Source organism: Mesocricetus auratus, unplaced genomic scaffold, assembly GCF_017639785.1.
Source record: "Mesocricetus auratus isolate SY011 unplaced genomic scaffold, BCM_Maur_2.0 Super-Scaffold_100009, whole genome shotgun sequence".
In the NCBI taxonomy this organism is placed as follows: domain Eukaryota; kingdom Metazoa; phylum Chordata; class Mammalia; order Rodentia; family Cricetidae; genus Mesocricetus; species Mesocricetus auratus.
The window spans coordinates 28,678,314-28,699,545 of record NW_024429193.1 but is presented as its reverse complement, the minus strand read 5'-3'; the positions used below and the strand labels follow the sequence as shown (position 1 = coordinate 28,699,545).

General features: G+C 43.8%; 1 protein-coding gene across 1 annotated transcript in view; it reads right to left on the bottom strand.

Annotated features, from left to right (window-relative positions):
- Egf (epidermal growth factor) overlaps window positions 1–21,232 on the bottom strand; it is an 86,585-nt gene that overhangs the window by 11,816 nt on the left and 53,537 nt on the right. The window contains exons 12-20 of the mRNA XM_040751797.1: window positions 20,262–20,366; window positions 18,517–18,740; window positions 15,410–15,577; window positions 14,274–14,405; window positions 11,793–11,912; window positions 7,484–7,600; window positions 6,475–6,600; window positions 3,027–3,149; window positions 919–1,063 (exon numbers count right to left, since the gene is read on the bottom strand). Coding sequence (XP_040607731.1) covers window positions 919–1,063; window positions 3,027–3,149; window positions 6,475–6,600; window positions 7,484–7,600; window positions 11,793–11,912; window positions 14,274–14,405; window positions 15,410–15,577; window positions 18,517–18,740; window positions 20,262–20,366 — 1,260 coding nt within the window. The remainder of the gene's footprint in view (window positions 1–918; window positions 1,064–3,026; window positions 3,150–6,474; window positions 6,601–7,483; window positions 7,601–11,792; window positions 11,913–14,273; window positions 14,406–15,409; window positions 15,578–18,516; window positions 18,741–20,261; window positions 20,367–21,232) is intronic.

Sequence of the window (21,232 nt, the reverse complement as noted above, 5' to 3'; positions counted from 1 at the left end):
GTGCATGTATGTGTGTATATGGATGTATGTGTGTGTATGTGTGTATATGTATATGTATGCATGTGTATAAGTGTGTGTGTGTGTGTGTGTGTGTGCATGCATAGATGCCACCGAGCATGTGTGCAGGTCAGAAAACAACTTGCATGAGTCTTGTTCTCTCCTTCCCATGTGGGTCTCAGTGACTGAACCCAGGTTCCAGGCGTGGTTGGGAGACTTTTTCTCCAAATGAGCCTGTCCAGATCTTCCACCGTATACTTAGAGACATGGTCTCTCAGTGATCCTGGAGACGCTGGGGACCCTCCTGTCGGCACCTCTCCAGTGCTAGGGTACAAGCTCACATTGCCCCACCTGCCTATTTATCTGGAAGCCAGAGATCTGAACCTAGGCTCCCTTCCTTTGCTGATTCACCCTTCTCCCCAGCCCCACACAGAACGGCTTTTTATTACACAGGAAGGCTCTCTGTGTGGGCGTCATGGGAGTGTCTCAGAGCCCTAGGTCTTTGGAATCTCTTCAGGTCAAAACCTGACCTGCCATATTGCTCAGGGGAGCTAAACAGGAGCAAACAACAACTGTTTCATCCCTCAGCCTCTGCTACCAAGACAACAACAAAAACTGGATATTAGGAAGAAAAGAAAACTTTGTTTTAGCTTTAAACTTTAGAGGCAATAAGTCTAGTGTAACTATAGATGTAACACTTGAATCTGGCTCTAATTGGTTTTAGTAAATTTCCTACAGGTCTGCCTTCTTCATGTTGAATGAGGAACTGAATCTCCAGCCTCTGCTCATCAAGTTACTTAAGTAAAAAAAAAAGAAAGTCACCACTTCTGATAGAAAAATCTCCTCTGTACAGACTTTACAAACTTCCTGAACGTCATGGACTGATATTCTCTTGTGCCATCGGAAAGACTCTTGACTTACTTGCACGCGTAGCTGTCCACTGCTTCAACATACATGCACACACCACCATGCAGACAGTATCCATCATGTGACGGTGGGCATCCTGAGTTACTATTTCTGACCAATTGGCGGTCATCTTCGCCAAGGATAGGGGGTAAGGTAGAGCCTGGAATAGTCAAAGATATGTCTTAGATTTTGAGTTTCTATGAACAACTTACAGTGGAAGTATCGGGAGTCATAAGTTCCAGCTTCCTAACCAAGCTTGTGTCAGTCACCAAGAAGCGAAGCCCTTCTTTGTAGTGATATTTTGTTTATGATCTAACAAATAAAACTTGCCTGAAGATCAGGATGCAAAACTAGCCACACTAGTCAGCCATACAGGCCAGGCCAGACCGGCGGTGGTACATATCTTTAATCCCAGCACTAGAGAGGAATATAAAACGGGAGGAGACAGGAGTTCAGGGTCTCAGTCTGCAGTCACTCTGAGGACAGCATTGCCTTGGTGGAGGCGAGAACTCTCCAGTGGTTGGCGCTTTGCTTTTCTGATCCTTAGCTTGAACCCCAATATCTGGGTTTTTATTATCTGTGCTAACTTTCTTTCTCTGGATTTGGGCTATCAGATATAAAATACGCTAGAGACAAAGAAAGGAGGGGACATCCTCAACCTGAAATGAACCGGGGACCCTCTCAGACATGAGACTATAGCAATTAACAGGAGAAAGTCAAAGAGGCAAAGCCTCCTGGTTTTGATTTTTTTTTTTTTTGGTTTTTTGAGACAGGGTTTCTCTGTAGCTTTGGAGGCTGTCCTGGAACTCACTTTGTAGACCAGGCTGGCCTCGAACTCACAGAGATCCGCCTGCCTCTGCCTCCGAGTGCTGGGATTAAAGGCATGCACCACCAACGCCCGGCTTGCCTCCTGGTTTTGAATAGTTTGCTACTTCTTAAAATGAAGGCACTGGGGTGTGCACCTGACAAAGAAGTTTTACAATTTTTTGTCTGTTTTTTATTTTTTGGAGCGTGACAGGGTCTCTCAGTAATTGTCCTCAAACTCATGGCAATCCCCATGCCTCAGCCTCTCAACTACTGGGATTGCAGGCACCAGCCACCATACTTATCTTCAATATCTTTTGAATGGAGGAAATTATCTGAGGAAAAATAAAATAAAACAATTCACTATAAAAGCCAGAACCCAGGCAAGTAAGAACTTCCCTGCTGAGCTGAGAGGGTAAGAGCTCTACCCTGGTTGCCAGGGCCTTGGAGAAACCAGCTTCTTCGTGGGGTGCAGATGTGGTTTGTGAAGTGAAAGTCAGCAGTGGTGACTGTTTTAAAGAAACAAAAGCTGGTTGGGTTGCTAATTCACCTCAAGACATGCTGACTTTTAAAAGCAATTTAAAGATCCTTGAAAACTCCTTGGCGCACGCCTTTAGTCCTGCACTGGGGAGGCAAAGGTAGGCAGATCTCTATGAGTTTGAGGCCAGCCTGGTCTACAAAGAAGTTCCAGCACTGCCTGGGTTGTTATACAGAAAACCCTGTCTCAAAACACAAACAAAAGTCCTTGAAGGTGACTCTTCTCCCATTACTGAAAAGTTGCTAGGGGTTTCCTGTGCTGGGCAACACGGTACCCTGGGCTGTAGCCCATACTGAGGTGTGCTGTGTGTATAATATACATACCAGCTTTTTAAGTTTTAGTACCAAAATTTAAGTAGATAAAAAATTTTGTGCAGGTTAGCTCTGAAAGTCTTAACATTTGTATGTACTGAAATAAACAAAATATACTATTACAAGTCCAGTTATAGTCTTGACCTGCCTAGGCCAGCAAAGTTTTTCCTACAGCCCCTGAAAACTACCAACCAATGGAAAGTAGTCACAGAGTTAGGGAGAACCAGCTATACTGAACTGTAATAGTGATGATGAGGATGACGGTGAGGATGATGATGATGACAGGTTTATTACAGATGCTGTGAAGTTAACAAAGCCCACGCCATCTCTAACTCTGCTGCCCCGCATCGATCTTGTGATGAAATCCAGCTTTCCGGCCCAATTAAACAATGCTTTCTAGAATCCCCAAGGCAATCAGGATTTTCTGAACCAAGTTCCTCCCGGTTGACCTGGACCACCCATCCACCTACCGGGGCAAGGAAGTCCGGGTGCAAACGGGAGACCCAGGCAAGTGCAGTTGTAGCCTCCCTCCGTGTTGGTGCAGTTAGCATTCTCGCCACAGCTGTGCGCCCCCTGCTGGCACTCATCAATATCTGTTTGACGAAGAAGGGAGAAGAGAAAGGAATGCAGAGAAAGGAGCAGGGTTATGGAACCACAGAGTCCAGTAGTCATGCTCCAGGACCCTATGCATTCTAGGGGTACTGCCACAAATGCTGGAAATAAAGATCACACCTATTCAGGGATTCTAGGCTCCTGATACGATTTCTGTCCCTCTTGGGAGGAAGACTTGTCAGAGCTCAGGAGAGCACCTCCAGCAATCAGCGTGTCATATCCTAAAACTCAGACTTCATTTTTGCAACTAGATGCTCAGCTATTGGCATAAATGGCATATCACCTGCTTCGTTTTAATTTTCATAAAACGGCAGCTAGAAAGCTCAAGAAAGGGCTGATTCAGGGAAGTGAAAAGCTACAACAGCCACCCCTCAGACTTCTGCTAAGAGTAGGGACTGAAACATGTCTCCAAATGTTCGTGTTCTGACAGCCTAGCTCCCAGCAGACTGCATCTGAAACAGCGTTTGTGGCGCTGTCTAAGGTTAAACGAGAACAGGAGGAGGGTGTCCTGTTGGACAGCTGTCTCCACAGAGGAAGGAGCACCAGGGTTTCTACACACCACAGAGGAGAGACTGTGAGGGTGCAGCAAGAAGGTGGCTTCCGTGAGCCAAAGATGGTCCGTCTACCAGAACTACCCCAGCCAGCACCTGCATGTAGGGCTGCAGCCTCTCGAGCCACGGAGAAGCAAGTTCCCGAGACCTAAGGCATCCCGTCTGTGGACTGCACTGTCCACTGCTCGCACACAAGCTGGACTTAGCCCCGGTTCCCACTCCCCAGATACAAGATTTGTTCACGTCTGGATCCTCGCCACACTTCACGCTTCTCATAATTAACATTTATTCATTCTCCATAGTCCCTCAAAATGACACTTCCTCCAGGAAATCCTGCCTGAGACCTCGAGCAGATAGCCCCCCTCCCCCCACTTCTCAGCTAGTTGTGTTTCTGCTTCTCTCACGCTGTGCATCTGTCTTTGTCTCTTATGGCAGCCGAGTTTCTTTCGGATGGTGGTCTATTGGCAAGCAAGAGCTGGTGTCCTCATCTTGGTACTCCTCACAGTTGCTACTGCCTCTGTGCCCAATGGAGACTAAGGGCTTTGAATTACTACCCTGAATGCATCAAAGTAACTTCTGTTCTTTGTTTCCTATGGGTTTGAATTGCTTCTTTTTCTGGAGGTTCTGAGCCTCTGGCCTCACACACAAGTCCTTTACGTCTGCGCCATGTCTCCAGCCCTCAAGTCGTTGTACACAAAACAAGCAAAATCAGAATTCTTGCCATAATGAAGTTAGAAATCCTCTCTCAGTTTGATGGGGCTCACTCTTCCCCAAGGCATAACAATCACGAACGACTGAGACACTTCCTTTTCAAATTTCATTCTTTTGTGTGAGCATGTAGAGATCAAAGGATAGCTTGCAGTCGGTTCTTTTCCATCTTTATGTGGGTCCCAGGGCTTGAACTCAGGCCACTGGGCTTGGCAGCAGGCACTTTTACCCACTGAGCCATCTTAGCCGCCCAACAACATTTTCCTATAGAATGGATGTCCTAGGCATGGCTTGAAGCCTATCACCTACTGTCCTGCCTGCCCAATTTTATGTCAACTTGACCCAGGCTAGAGTCATCTGAACAGAGGGAGTCACAACTAAGGAAGGCCCATAAGGCTGGGCTGTAGGCAGGCCTGTAGAGTATTTTCTTAATTACTGACTGATGTGGGTTGGTGGGCTGCTTGCTGGTCCTGGGTTAACAAAAGAGGCCGATGGGAGGCAGAGGCGGGCAGATCTCTGTGAGTTCTAGGCCAACCTGCTCTACAAAGCAAGTTCCAGGACAGGCTCCAAAGCTAGAGAGAAACCCTGTCTCAAAAAACAAAACAAAACAAAACAAACAAAAAGAGGCAAGAAAGCCAGTAAGCAGCACCCCTCTGCGGCCTCTGCATCAGCTTCTGCCTCCAGGTTCCTGCCTCATTTGAGTTCCTGCACTGACTTCCTTCTATGATGGGCTGATACCTGGAAGTGTGAACTGAAATAAACCCTTTCTTCCCTCAGTTGCTTTTGGTCATGGTGTTTCATCACAACAGTAGTAACCCTAAGTAAGACATCTACTTATCAAACACACACACACACACACACACACACACACACACACACACACACACACACACTCAGGTACAATGGCAGAAAACACAGGCATACCTATGGCTTCTGTGGTCCTGAGAACCCCATGGAGCTAGGCAAGGCAGGGCCATGACACCCTTTGGCATATTTGATAGGAGGTAGGTTAGTGAGAGAGGGAATCTAGAGTCCATAAAGAGTTTAAGTCTCTTGACAAAATATACCTTCTTTTCTCTTCAAAAGAAATGAAATATGACATCTGTTTGCCCCAAATATCTGTGAGCCTGCTTAATTAGTGCAGTGACATTTTCCTGACTGCCTGCCAAATGTGTGCTTAAAGGTGTGTTTTCAGATGTCTGTGGGCTGCACAGACCGAATCTGATAACGTCTGGCTTAAGCCAACCAGACTCACACATAGATAGTCATGACCTTCACGTGGGAGAGAAGACACCATCACTTGAGTTTCTTATCAGGCATCTGCCCTTCGCTGTCTGTTTTCAGAAGAAGGAAAAGAGAAGTCCAGAAGAGGAGCTGGGAAACTCTGGGAAAATGGCTAAGCACTGTACTGGGTGTGGGTGGCCTAGGGCAGGCCTCCACTTGTACGGGGATGCTGACACCTGGGGCAGCAGAAGACATCCACAGGGTGAGCTCCCAGCCCACAGCCCCACCCAGCCCTTGGCAGAGGAGGGTGGTTATGAAAGGTCTTTCAATCATTCTGTACTTGCAGTGAAATGTCAGTGCTGGAAGCTCTCCTCTATTGAACTAGCAAGAAACACCCCACGCCCGCCTGGGCGCCACCGTCCTTTTCTTAATGCTCACAGCTACTCCCAACACACCTACACCGGCACTGTATTCACCGCAGTCCAGCCGCCACACTCAGTGACAAGGAAGTGCTGACCCGCTGCCCACTGCTGGCCTACAACACTGAGCACTGATGAGCCCCCATCCCTCAAACCCCAGAGGAGGAACTAAAGACAGAAAGAGGCAGACAAAACCGCCTGGGCAGCTTGGCTTGTGCACTGTGGCCAAGAGACTCTTTATGTGGGTCTGCACAGGTCACAGAGCTTCTCTCTTATCCTTGACGTGTGTCTCTCTCCGGCTGTACCCTGCCTTCTCTTGGCCCACAGCCACCGCAACTTTTGAGGGCTCTCTTTAGCTTGCCTCCTCCCCATCCCTGATGCAACTGGCACCCCAGTGCTCTCACCGAGACAGTCGGTCCCATCTCCTTCGTAGCCCTCCGAGCACCTGCAGACGTAGCCACCTTCAGTGTTGACACACTCGGACGACGTGGTAGGACAGCTCGCGCTACCCAGCGCACATTCATCTATATCTGTGGGGGAAGTACGGACACAGGAACTGCTTAGGCCGGCAATGGTTTTCAACCAGTGGGTCATGACACCCAACAGGGGTGGCGTTTCTGATATCCTGCATACCAGATATTCACATTATGATTCATAACAGTAGCAAAATTACAGTTATGAAACCGTTTTATGCTGTGGGGGGGTCACCACAACACGGTGAACTCTACTAAAGGGCCACAGGGTCACAGCATTAGAAAGGTTAAGAACCACTGGTTTAGGCAATCCTGGAAATAAATAACAGGAATGTAGGAAACACTAAGCCTTTGTATAGTCAATCACTTGACTGCTAACAGGTACTTACGTTAGCGAATAAAATGCAAACCCTACATTTTAGATTTGAATTTCATTTCTTAATTAATTTTTTATGAAGTTCTCACCTGTCCAAATAGCTAAGTAAGTCTAAGTAAATTACTTTCTGCCAGAGTTCCAGATGACAAGGACTGACATTTTCCCAGTAATCACCAACTTACAATTTGAGGCTATCAATATAAAATCGAAATCTATCAGTCACCATCTATTTGTTTTACTAAAGCATATATATTAGCTTTCTTGGAGGAAAATGTTCTATTTTTGTGAATTTATAAGTTTGACTTGAGCTCAAATTCATACTTCTTAGTGTCAACTTCATTTCTTTACGTAATTTTAACACAACACCAATATAATATGAGGTAGCAGTATATGTAAATGTGCTTATATGGCTCATTATCTGTGCATACAATACTTTTTTTTCTAACATCAAATAACTTATTTAAACCTACTGATTTCTTGTGGAGATTTTTAGTCAGTAAAAAGCAAAACAAATTGTTCTGGTTCACGATTTTCCAAATTTGTGTATTTGGCTTTTGCTCTTACCAGAACACAGGTTTCCATGCCTAGCAAATCCTTCCAAACACTGACACTCAGCAGTCTCTCCCTCTGAAACACAGACAGCATGCCTGCCACATGCCCCGGGGCCGCAATCGTCTTGATCTGCAAACACAAAAACCCCATGCAATTATTTCCAGTCTTCAAAGAAGAAAGGGGACCTCAACGTGCTGGACAGAACATCCCACACTTCCTGAAGTTCAAGTGTGGGCTAATCTCCAAACAGAAAGAACTGGTTAGGTCTGTCCATGACATCTGTTTTACTTGGTCCAGAAGACACATCTCATTGCTTCCCTGTGCCTCCCAACCTTCAGTTGCATTTTTTGTGTGCTTGCTAGTTTTGCTTTGCTTCTGATTTGTTGGTTGTGATTTTGTTGCTGTTCTGGCTAGTAGCAAGTAGCCAAGGCTGGCCCTAACACGAGACCATCCTGCCTCATTCTCCCACATGCTGAGCTAAACCTCAATCTTAAGGAACCATTTGGTGTTCAGAGGGCTCTGTGTGGGCTTGTTTATAATTAGTTTAAGGTATCTGGACATTTGAACTACTAGCAGTGCTTAAAATGGATTCCAATTTTAAGTGGATTTTACTTAAAAATTCCCAACTATTGTTACACACAAAAGGCCCATCTATTCTTTCCCCGAAACACAGACTTGTATGTAGCAAGCAGATCTGTCTAAGGCAAAGAGATTAACTCACAGAAGGATTTACCATCAATTTACCATATCAAGTTTCATATCTAATAGGATACATGTCTCAGTATGTGCTTATTATCAAGATTGATGCACAGACTTGCAAGCCTCCTGGCACTTGTGCAAAGTCATGAACCACGCAAGTCAAACTGTAAAGGGATCACTTCATTTCATACTCCATTGAGATGCAAATGCCCCGGGGAGACAGAGTTCCATGTCAAGCAACAGACATGAGCAAGCTTTTCTTTGTTTCTTGCCTTTCTGTTTTAACTGTTTGTGCATATAATCATTCCCCAAATAACACCCACCTCCTCCTCTTTTGGGTTGGGATATCTGACATACCGCAGCACTCTATGAGCCGTCATCGCTCTGGTCACTGGTAAGCTTGTTCACAGTATACAGAAGACATAAAACGAAGAAGCCTACTGAGCTCATTTATAAATCAAAGGTTACACTTTCTAGGCGGGAGTCGGGTCCCATCTGACTGCAGACATTAGGGTAATTGTGTTTTTGTGTTTCATGTGCTTAGCTACTTCACCAAGATTTCTCCTTCCTGTGGGAACACATGACTTTCACGCTTGATTGGTCACTCCCTGTCACTCCCAACTCAAGATGGGTACATTCAAATATCTAGTTCCCAAATCACAAGGCTGCTGAGAGCAAGAGTGGACAGCATCCAAATCACACCAAACATGAAACCACTGTAAAACCATCCGAAATTAGAATATGGTTCAGGACTTTTGCAAACCTTGAGTCACTTTGCATGAAGGAAAGCAACAGACACGCACTAGGAGGCATGAGCTACAACCAGAGTTCTTACTGCGACAGGCTAGCTGTAGACATGGTGGCAGTGTTCACCTTTCCTCTACATTATGAGCAGGGATTTCTGTAAGGGATGTTTTCCATGCCATGTTGTAGAAATCCAAGGAAAAAGTGATGGTTTAAAACATTCTCTGCAAATTAAAATTAACTTCACATATCTAAATAAAGATGGTAAAAATGGGCATAGTCAGGGTTGTAGACTTGGTCTCGTGACTAATAGCATTTGCTGCCCTTCCAGAGGATCATGGTTTGGTTTGCATGCCCATTTGGCTGTGCACAGACATCTGTAACCCCAGTCTCAGAGGATCTGAGGACCAGGTACCCATGTGGTGTACACACATACATGTAGGAATACAGCCATACACATAAATAACTAAAACATTTTAATAATTAAAAAGAAAGGCCTAGTGGTAGCTTAATAATTAGGATTGAGGGCTTAGCCCAGTGGTTGCAGCATGGGTAAAGCCTTGGGTTTGAACATCAGTACTTTAGAAACAAAGCCCCAAACACCAGAGGAAGTTCTGGGAACTAATAATGTGTATTCAGGTCCTACTGAGCAATAAAAAGGCAGTAATGTAGGATGCAGACAAAGCTCTGCTGGCTTGCTTTATTTTCGAAGGCTAAGTGAATACAAAGCCAACACAGACTATTACATACGTCCTCAAAGTCTGATGGCATCATCACTCCTGGCCTCCAACAGCCATCAATGCACTCTTTGTCATGAGCCTTCATTGGGCAATGTCTCTTAAGTATGCTAGAATATGTCCTATGAGCATGTATGGATCCCTGGTGAGTCTGAAAGATGGTCTCCAGCCCACTAAAATCGATTGATAATGCTTTATTTAGTTAGACAGCTTATTCATTCTCACATTAAGCTGTGACAACGCAAGTTGAGACTATTATGCATGGCCTGGTATCCCCAGCACTTGGGTGCATGACCAAAAAAATAGTCACATAAATATATTTCTAGTGCAATAAAATTTTTTGGTACTTCTTATTTTAACGTGGATTGATTATTTGATCATACCTTTTGAAAAAATCCAAATATTTACTTTTGTGCGTTTGCATATATTCATATTCGTGTGTGCGTGCGTGCATGTAGATGTGTGGAGGCCAGACTTCGATGCTGGGTTCCTTCTTCAGTCATGTTCTACCTGATTCTTTGAATGCCTCTCACTGTACGTGGGCTTGGTAATTCAAACTGACTGGCTAGCAGGCCCCAGGGATCTTCCCGCATCCAGCGCTAGGATGGCAAGCCCGCATCCAGCGCTAGGATGGCAAGCGCAAGCTACCATGCACTTTTTTGTGGGTCCTAATTCCTCAGGTCCTCATGTGTGCAAAAAGCACTTTACCACCTGAGTCATCTCTCTGGTGCCATGTAACCATGATTTCCAAAATCTTTAGTCACCAATGCATACACCTCCGTCTCAGTTTTTACATCTATAAAATAACGGGGCACAAAGGAATCAAATTTTTAAAATGCAATTAAGACATGGTAAATATTAAAAGTTCATACAAATATTAATTATCATCATTACTAAAGATATATACTTCTTTATACTATCAAAAACCACACTGGTAGACAGTGCAGTCTTTAAGCCCCGTACATTCATCTGCTCTTCAGACTACAAAAGTCAGAGAAAGACTTTCCTAAATGTCCTCTCGCTGAGTTTTCAAATACTTTTGCTTTGTTTTGCTTTTTGAGACAGGGTTTTTCTGTGTATCCCTGACTGTCCTAGAACTCACACTATAGGCCAGGCTGGTCTCGAACTCAGAGATCCACCTGACTCTGCCACCCTAGTGCTGGGATTAAAGGTGTGGGCCACCATTGCCTGGGAGTTTTCAAGACGTTATGTTAAAATGTTACTTGAGGGGCCTAGGAGATGGCTCAGTGGATAAAGCCAGGACACCCAACATCCAGGTAAGTAGCAGGTGGGTGTGGCAGCCTCTCTATAACCCTAGTACTTGGAAAATGGAGATAGGATTTTCTGGAACAAGCTGTGGGTTCAGGAGACCCTGTCTTAATATATAAAGTGGAAAGAGCGAAAGAAGACAATTGACATTAACTTCTAGCCTCACATATACACATACAATGTACACACACAAGCAAACATACTACATACACAAACACATGGGGAATAAAAGAGAAACTTTACTCCATATATATATACATATATATATGAATTAAATGTTTCAGAGTCAAAATGAGCCACACTGAGGGAAGAACAGTGAGCTGGGGAGACAGTGTGGGTTTGCAGTAGCTCTAGGGCTCATCTGAAAACTCCTTGCCTTATGAGTAAACACACAACAGATTAGACTCAGGCTCCCCAAAGATGTTACACATTGAACAAATCATTTGACATTCTGCTGATACATTTGCAATGAAGACAAGGAATTCTAACATTTTCTGTTTATGGAGTCCTGCCAGTAATTAAAGTAACCAATTAATATTGCTATCAAGTTTTCACAATGGCTAGATAGAGCAAGCAAGTATCGCCTATAAGAGGTATGGGTGAGGAAACACCTAAGTCTCTTCTATCCTAATTGTCACCTCTGTTTTCAATTACATGTCAAAAGGGTTCAGCCTCGAGGCTCTCAACATGTCCAGTCCAAGTCTAAGCCAGTAGGGCTGCACACGCTTTTTAGAAGAGGAGGGTCCAAGTCTGAGGTTGGGCTATGGTAGACTTAGTCAATATTGCATTAGGGAACACAAGCACAGAATTTCTTATTGGGAGAATGGAGGCTGTTGGATCCAAAGCTCTCTGGGAGAATTCACAGTTCATACCTGACACCATGATTTCAGCCACTAATGTGTGCGGGGACTCTGTGATGTTATCTTCTGGTACTTCAGCCTTAGTTAAGTTGCCCAACGATGTTGCCTCTTTGTTTAGCTCAGTGTTGCCACCTGAAGGACAAAAGGCTCTATTAGTTAAGCCTCTCAATCTCAAGGAAAGTTTGATTTAATTTACATTAATAGCAGCTCATTGGCTATGAATTCAGATTCGCTTTAGTAAGTCTGAGGGGATTGGGCAGGGTTTGGTGGAGTCAATGGGGAGAAGCATGGGGTTCTTTTGGATAAAGAACAATGCTCACATGTCATCACATATCAGACTCCTGAATACAATCAGCTCAGAACCACAGGCCACAACAACAACATCTCTCCCCAACCTGTCTTTTTTTTTTGTTTGTTTGTTTTTGGTCTTTGGTTTTTGGGGTTTCTCTGTGTAGCTCTGGCTGTCCTGGAACTTGCTTTGTCTACCAGGCTGGCCACAAACTCACAAAGCTCCTCCTGCCTCTGCCTCCCAAGTGCTGGGATTAAAGGAATGCGCCACCACCCAGCTGCCAATCTGTCTTTTGTATTAGCTCCTCCCTTTGTCCTGCTTTGGTATTTATAATAGCCGGATTTAACCGTATTTTTAAAGTTGATGTGTATAGCAAGTCCTATAGTGACACAGGGCTCAGTGTCCCCTGAGAGGAAGAGATGGAGTCCCCAAGGCGGCACTTTGCTCAGTTGTGCCACAGAGACCCCTGGGTGCCACTGCACAGGATTCGCTGTGCCAGGGCCCCATGCGCCACAGTAGAAAGCTACTCTTTCTGCCATGTGCGCATTGATATTGAGACAGCAAGGCAGTGGGGGGAAAGATAAAGGTGCCATATAACACAAGCAAAGGCAATGACACCAGTGTTCACCAGGAGCCGAGGACTCCACTACCCAGTCTGTGCCCTCACCGTAAAAACAAAAGTGTAATACAGCAAGTATTGCTGATTTTTAGACCCCTTGGCCATTAACTCTGGAACTTCCCTACGCTATGTAATAAAATGAGTGACACACATTATTCCTACTGAAGTTACAATGGTTGCCTGAAGAAGCACGCAAGTCACTTTTGAGTTGGGAGTTGAAATCTTCCCTCTCTCCATTCAACATGATTAATCTAAGAGAAGGATGGGCAGCAAACCATGGGTGACCGGTAAGACTTTCCTCACAAATGAATGAAAGAAACAGCTGGCAGCATCACAGGTAAGTTTTAAGAAACGAAGGCCTGGACAGTTCTGACAGCCGAAGAACAATATTCCTCCAAAAGGTGTCAAATGGTAACTGTTAAGTGACACTCCGCCCCCCAACGCCATGCCTTTCCAACTTGGAGCTTCTCAGAGTCATGTGTGTTTCACAGCCTTCAACCAACCAAAGCAACACAGAAGTAGACTCTAAGCGATACTCAGTGCTGTCTGTTCTGCGAGACTTAAAGACAGACATGTAAAGCAATGCCTCTCTTCTCACTATAGATTTTTAGTGTTGGAAAAAATACATAGCTATTATTATAAAATATGCTGTGTTGAGAAATATTAAGTTTATTATTAATATCATTGGAATTAAGATAAAAATTTTCAATATCCTAAGAACTGATATAGTTCACATATACAAAAACCCTTTGGGGAATCTTAAAAAGCCTTTTAAGAGCATAAAGGAGTTCTGAATCTAAGAAGTATGAAACTATTATCCTAAGGCAACAGATTAATAGGGAGAAAATGTCTGCGAACACAATATCCAACCCCATTCCATGAACAGTTATCAACCTGTCACTTAACTTATATTTATAACATGCATACCAAATAATTATGCACTTTTTAAAAAGGTTTAACAAAATATAAATTATCCTTGGCACATTTTTGGGAGGAAGACACAAAAGGTGACTCCAGATATGCCTCGCTTGGGCATGCACTGAGGGTAGATAGGTCGTATGTCAGGCAGGGCTTACTCTCCCCCTCCCCCACCCTCTGTCTCTCAGCTATCAGCAGCCATCTTACCCCCTACACTTGCTTGATACTGTAGAGTTGTTTCCATAAAGGACTCAAGGTTTCCTATTAAGACTATAGTGTGGGGAGGAGATTGCCTTTCAGAACCCTTAAAATTAAGAACATAGCGTCTCTAAACAAACTGTCTCTAAACATCGTTATGAGGTGGCACAGTGCAGACATTTATTTCTAAGGCCCAGCTCACCCCACTACAAATAGGGGAGAATGTGAAGCTGAAAGCCTCTACAATTAGAAGTCAGTCTAATTCAGTCTATAATAAGGAACAACAGCAGCAAAAAACTCACAGGGGAAGGGTGAAGAAGCCCAGACACACTCAGCATTCCTGGAGACATGGGGGCACTTAATAATACAAAACACCATCAAAAGCAGAAGCATGGATGTCCCACTGTATGGAGCCTGGGTGAGGTAATTCAGCTGCACAGTATGCTGTTACCAGCCAGTATGTAATTACCGTTCTGAGGAAGGCACATTTTCCTATCCGGAGCTTTCACAAAACCTCCACGACACAAACACTGAGCAGTTCCGAAGCTCTCTTGGCAGATATGTTCACAGCCACCATTCTTGTGTAAGCAGGGATCTGCACCTAGCAGAGAACAGAGAATGTGTGGATGGGTCTGGAGAAGTCAAGGATGCTGCGGATGCAAATCAAAGACATCTTCAGTGAGAACGCAGTCATTCTAAATGGAAAGGGTGCCTAGAACACTCTCTCGCGGGAGTTCCTGCAAGGAGGCCCTGATTCTAAGACATCTCAGAATGGTGTTAGCTTATGAGTATTGCTGAGCATAGTCAGTAGTTTAGTCAGGTATGATTCCTATTTCCTGATCCTCAGTTTAGTCAAACTCATAAAGGTCTGCGGGAAGAGGAGCTGCTAGAGAGAGCTGGATGACTGACGCTTGGCTTGCTGCCAGCTGCTGCTCACTGCCTGGCACGTGGGGGTGACAGGAGCCCAAGCACAGGTAGAAGTTTGCACTGCAAACTATAAGTTGCCCGAATCAATAACTATTAACATATCGATTGTTTCTATTTGGTACTAAGAATTCCAAATAAGACTTTCTTTCAACTGGGTTGTTTATACTTTGTGGTAATCTATATCTATTTCTAATATCATATCATATCTATCAATCAATTAACTATTTTTCTTTCTATCATCTATATCTATCTATCATCTACCTATATTTATATCTATCTATATTTATAACTATTTATCATGTATTTATATCTATTATCTATGTATCATATCTATCTATCTATCTATCATCTATCCACTATGAAAAGAATCTAAATTGCTTATCTTTATTGCTGTAATAGTGCAGCAAGTAAGTAAAACGGAGCAAGGGGAGGAGTGCGCCTTGTGGGATAAAGCCCAGATGACTAAAATCGCCGTATTAGGGGTGAAGCACAAATTACCAAACTACCAAGCTTGTCTGGGTTGATTCAAACAATGCCCAAATCTCAGAAAAATCTCAGCATTTATGCAGACAGATGAAAAAAATCACAAAATCCCCTCCACCCCCACTGCCTGCTACCATTGGTTATCATGGCCACAGTCTCCGGTGCAGGAGGGCCTGTGGGACTTCTCCAGTGTACCTGGTTTTGCCAATGGATGGACCACAACCAGTGACGAGGGCTTCAGCATGCTGCCTCGGAGACGTACCCTATTTTGGCCAGTCCTCTTGTTCACCCTTATTACCGATGGGATAGCCCAATCCGAGAACCACACATGATCCTCAAACACAGCTACAGCAAATGGGTGACCTGGAAGCAATTAAAAGCCCACTCAGTACAGATAGGTTCCCTTCACAAGGGGGCATTTATAAGGAGACAAATCTCAGAACCACCACTCTACATCATGGACAGCTGCTGACCTACAAGGGTCTTAACAGCACTGGGGAGGAGGCCAGTGAAGGAATGTTTTGTGCTCATCTGCCAGAGATTGAGCTTGAGTGTGTTTCCTGATGCTCCTTGGTCTGGGTTCCCCTGTCACTTGAATGGCTGTTGTGAGCAGTAGAATAATTTAGGTGACTGAACAAGTGTTATTCGAAATTGCCATCTCCATCACCGTATTCCAGAGTTCATCTCCATCACCGTATTCCTGAGTTCATCTTCATCACCATATTCCTGAGTTCATCTCCATCACCGTATTCCTTAGTTCATCTCCATCACCGTATTCCTTAGTTCATCTCCATCACCGTATTCCCGAGTTCATCTCCATCACCGTATTCCTGAGTTCATCTCCATCACCGTATTCCCGAGTTCATCTCCATCACCGTATTCCTTAGTTCATCTCCATCACCATATTCCTTAGTTCATCTCCATCACTGTATTCCTTAGTTCATCTCCATCACTGTATCCCCGAGTTCATCTCCATCACTGTATTCCCGAGTTCATCTCCATCACCATATTCCTTAGTTCATCTCCATCACTGTATTCCTGAGTTCATCTCCATCACCATATTCCCGAGTTCATCTCCATCACCTGCTCCATCCCAAGTTCCTGTCTCCTGGCTGCTCTACTCTTACACATCATCATCCTTCCTTACTTCTCCCAGACCAACGCTGCCAAGAATGACTCCATCTCTTCATATTCACCTTCCTTCCCAAGCTCAGCCTCTTGGCAACCCATCTCTGTACCAATGGCTCCCCCCCCCATCCCAATAGCCTGTATCTTCCCTGCTGTGCTGAAGGGAGTTTTTTTTTAAAATAATTTGTTTAACTTTATTTTATGTGCACTGGTGTGAAGGTATCAGATCCCCTGTAACTGAAGTTGCAGACAGTTGTGAGCTGCCATGTGGGTGCTGGGAATTGAACCCTGATCCTCTGGAAGAACAGCCAGTGTTCTTAACCACTGAGCCATCTCGCCAACCCCTGAAGGGAGTTTTTTGAACACCTATGATCTGCTGCCTCCATTTCCATAGTTCTTATTGACCATCTAGTAGGTTACCTTCTGAGCCCTCTTCAACCCAAAGCCCTTCTGCAGGCCCCTGGAACTACTGTGAGCAGGGATTCGAGCACAGGTAAATGCCACACACTGTCTCAAGCAGTTAGACACCAGAGTGAAGGAGACACATTCAGAAGCCTTGGACACTTTCATCATGCTTCCTCACATTCACCAGTCAATGCATTTGGAGCAGTGAAACGAATGTCTCCCCCGTGTGGTGGGAAACTCAAGTGACTTGTCGTGGCCATGGAGAGTGTCCTCCACTTTACAACTACCAACCAGCCTCACGAGAACAAGGTGGAACAGGATTTCTCAGAGACTAAGGGGAAGTTGGCACAGAGTTTCAGGTTTTCAAAATGCAAGGATTCCAGGGACTGGTTACATAGCAGTATGGGAGTACTTAGCCCTGCTGGATGGAACATGGAGGCTAAGGCGGTAATTCTGTATATGTGCTTTCTAAGCACAATAAAAAGAACAGCAGTCATGTAAAAGAAATCCCCATGCTGCTGCATGTATAGTTTTCCTCTGGGGTGAAGGACTAGAGACTGGAATGAATACTGCCTACTCTGGATTACCTCAAGCCTGTGGGAATGTCCAGCTATTTGTCTTTAGTATAAGTCCCTCAAGTTTGTCCTTGAAGCATGTGTTAGAATTAGCTACGATGTTTCAACAGACACATTAGTCACACTCTTCCTTATCTCAAGGCAAAGAGCCACAATTAACTGCACTTCAATTAAAGATGAATTCATTCAGTCTTTTCATTAAAAATTCTGAGCTGTTGGGGCTGGCCAGGAGCATGGGCTACTAAAACAAGGATTCAGATTAGAATCTCAGTACCGACATGGTACCTCATGTCTGTAATTCTAGTTCCACAGGACACAACGCCCTCTTCTGGCCCACCACCGACACCAGGCATACACGCTGGCAAAACACCTATACACATAAAACTAAAAGAAAAAGAAAATCCTAAACTGTCAGTTAAGAAAACACTACATATATTGCAGTAGATGGCGCTCTAGAGTAGGAATGATTAGACAAACATAACATTTAATATTGCTTTTCAGGAGAAAATTGAACTATTTAGATTGTAATAGCACTTGCAATTACACAATATATGTTAAAGGGCTAAGGGTCTACCTCAGCTGATGAAGTGCTTGTCTGTCCTGTACAAAACTCTGTTTAGTCTCCAGCACCATCTAAATTGGGTATGGGAATATTCCTATCATCTTTTCCCATGTTTTCAACTGACATTCATAAATTCCTGAAGGTAATATTGTCATGGTTATGGAAGATTTTAAGAAAGAAAATTTTATTCTGAAATAAGTTCAGAAAAAGGTAAGATTTTCACTTTTATTTGGGAAAATATTGGATTATACAACATTAATTTTTACTCATTATTCCAGTGCTCAGGTAATCTTTCTATTTTACAATTCTTGAAGAATTCTATCTCTGTAGTCTGGTTAAGTGTGTATACATGGAAGCACAGTCTAGATTTAACATCCATCAGTACTCAATTAAGATGAAGAGGTAAAAGTCAAGAGAAAGTACTGCTACTTCAGGAAATCTGTTTTGGGTTTCCAGTATCTGCATCCACCTATAGCTCCAACTCCAAGGGACCTGGCACCCTCTTCCGGCCTTTGTGGGTACCTGCACTCATTTGCACACATTCCCAAATGCATACCTATGTCACATAATTTCAAAAATAATGGAATGACAAAAAGAAAGATGAAAAATAATCATGTACCCCAAAGTCTCACCTACATCGTTCTGGGCAAGTCTTCGGCGTTTGGAACCATCCAGATTGGCCATTTCAATCACAGACTGCTTGGTGTCACACCAATACAAAGTGTCTGTTAAGTAGTCAATTGTGATTCCACTGGGCTCCCACAGACCAGAGCTGGCTATCAGCAGCCGGCCAGAACCCTGAAGGGAAGAGCTTTCAATCCGTGGATACATCCCTGTGTCCGTCCAGAATAGTCTCCTTCAATCAAGAAAACTCACAAGTTAAATTTGTGTGAAAAACTCTTCTATTCTTTCAACATTGAAATGTCACTATGAATCACTTTAGGGAGTAAAGAGTGATACACTAAGCAATATACAGGGAGAAGATACAGAGCAGCATGCTAAACAATTAAAAACAAAAATGACAATCCTCAATTATCTCATCTGTAGAAAGCATCATGGACAAAACATGGTCTCAGATCATTAGATGGAAAAGGAGTTGATATTTAAAATTGTAGAATATTACTAACCAAATTTGTTCTTGAATGAACAGTATTAAATTAACAGCAAAATGCAATCAATTTGATACCTCACTTTTTTTCCAAGACAGCGTTTCTCTGTGTAGTCCTGGAACTCACACTCTGTTGACCAGGCTGGTCCTGAACCTAGGCATCTACCTGCCTCTGCCTTCCAAGTGCTGGGATTAAAGGCATGCACCATCACTGTCCAGTTTGGTAGCTCATTCTTATATTATGCAGATATTAAGCTACAATAAAGGAATATTGTGTATACCTGTTTCCTAGATTTATGCAAGGTGCTGTGCCTACTAAGATAATTTTAACTTTCACAAACTAGACACATTTTTTAAAAATATCAATATGGTTTAGTATCTAGTTGACTCATTTGGAAATGGGTTCTCATTGTTTTAACCATCTGATTGGCTCCAGATCAGTTATTGCCACTACCAGCACATTGTCCAGAGACTACTATAAAATTCCCATAAAAATAAAACAGAATCAGCTATCTTTTTGCTTTTTAGCAGCTCTGAAGAAATTCTCCTTAATTCTTCACCCTCAAACCAGAATGTGATGCTAATTCATGGTTAGTAGCATAGAATCTACCACACCTTCATAATTCATATTTCTGCTTATCTAGTTCTAGGAATGACGTATCATTTGAAGTCATCTTAAGGTTTTTCTAAATAGAGTTGATAAATCAACACTCCTAATTTCATTTTCTTCTCAATAAAAAACAATTTTTAAGTTTTTTAAATGTATGTATATGAGTGTTTTGATATGTCTATATGTAACATTTTATGCCTGATACCTGTGGAGGCAAAGAAGTTACGCGCCCTCCTGGAACTGGAGTTGCAGATGGCTATGAGCTGTGTGAGTACTGGGAACCAAACTGGGGTCAGTGCTCTTAACCACTGAGTTATCTCTCCAGTCCTAACAACACAAGATTTTTAAGGAAAGTAGACTCATAGACTTAAGTCTAATTGGTTAAAGAGGACTGAGAGCTGAGAAAGGAATGATGTTTTGAACACAATTTACAGATCTTGGCTTTTGACTTCACTGACCCCCTACAGTCTTAGCACAAACTTGAGCATATTAGACATCAGCATGGGCATGAGAATCTTAGATATGAACATCTTAGACATGGGCATGGGCATGAGCATCTTAGATATGAACATCTTAGACATGCGTGTGGTCATGAGCATCTTAGATGTGAACAGGGATGCAAGCTCAGCATTTGGTGCCTTCTTTTCATAAATACCTACTTGGCCTTTGGATGTACCACTATTCCTCGTGGCTTTGAGATGTTCTCCTTGATGATTATTTGATGATGCTTCCCACTCAAATCACTGCCTCCAATGAGAGACTTCCTATTTAAGTGGAGAAGTAGTATGTCAACATGACTATTCAAGTAAAACTACTCCTTTTCTCATGCTGCTACATAAACATGTTCTCTCTCTCTCTCTCTCTCTCTCTCTCTCTCTCTCTCTCTCTCACACACACACACACACACACACACGCTCATAAAGTTAGCACCAGCAAGCCCTCCAAGTTCTATTGATTTAAATTCCAGCCAGGCAGTGAGAACACACGCCTTTAAACCCAGCTCCTGGGAGGCAGAGGAAGGTGGATTTCTGAGTTGGAGACCAACCTGGTCTACAGAGAGTTCCAGGACAGTCATGGCGACACTGAGAAACCCTGTCTCAGAAAACCAAAACCAACCAAACTAACAAACAAAAAAAAAAACCCCAGCTAACTAGTACCCCATATCCATCCCAGGCACAGGATAGGGTAAAGGAGACTGTGTCAGCAGCCTGGCAGAGATAAAGCCCAAGTGTAAATATTTAGCCTCCTTTACTTCACACCCTCCCATCTCCTGCTGGAACTCATGGAAGCCAGAGACTAGGAGGCCAGAATAGTAGGTTACAGACAACGGGGAGGAGGGGACAAGCCAGCATAAGGACAGCAGGGGAGAGGTGCATGGGCTTCAATTTTCTTCCGCACTGCTGTAGGCAGATGGGGTGTACTGGTCTGCCCTCTCCATCGCGTCGTCTCCCACGGTTTCAGTTCCTTGATATCCATAGTCTCCTCTCCGCTGGCAGGAGGGAAGGGATTTCAAAGGTGTGACGGGGTGACAGAAATCATCCTCTCTGATCTCACTGTTACATCACGTACAAATTTCAACCACTTGGAGCAGTTATGCAATGAGCTCCCCACACCGCCGGTCAGGTCAAGT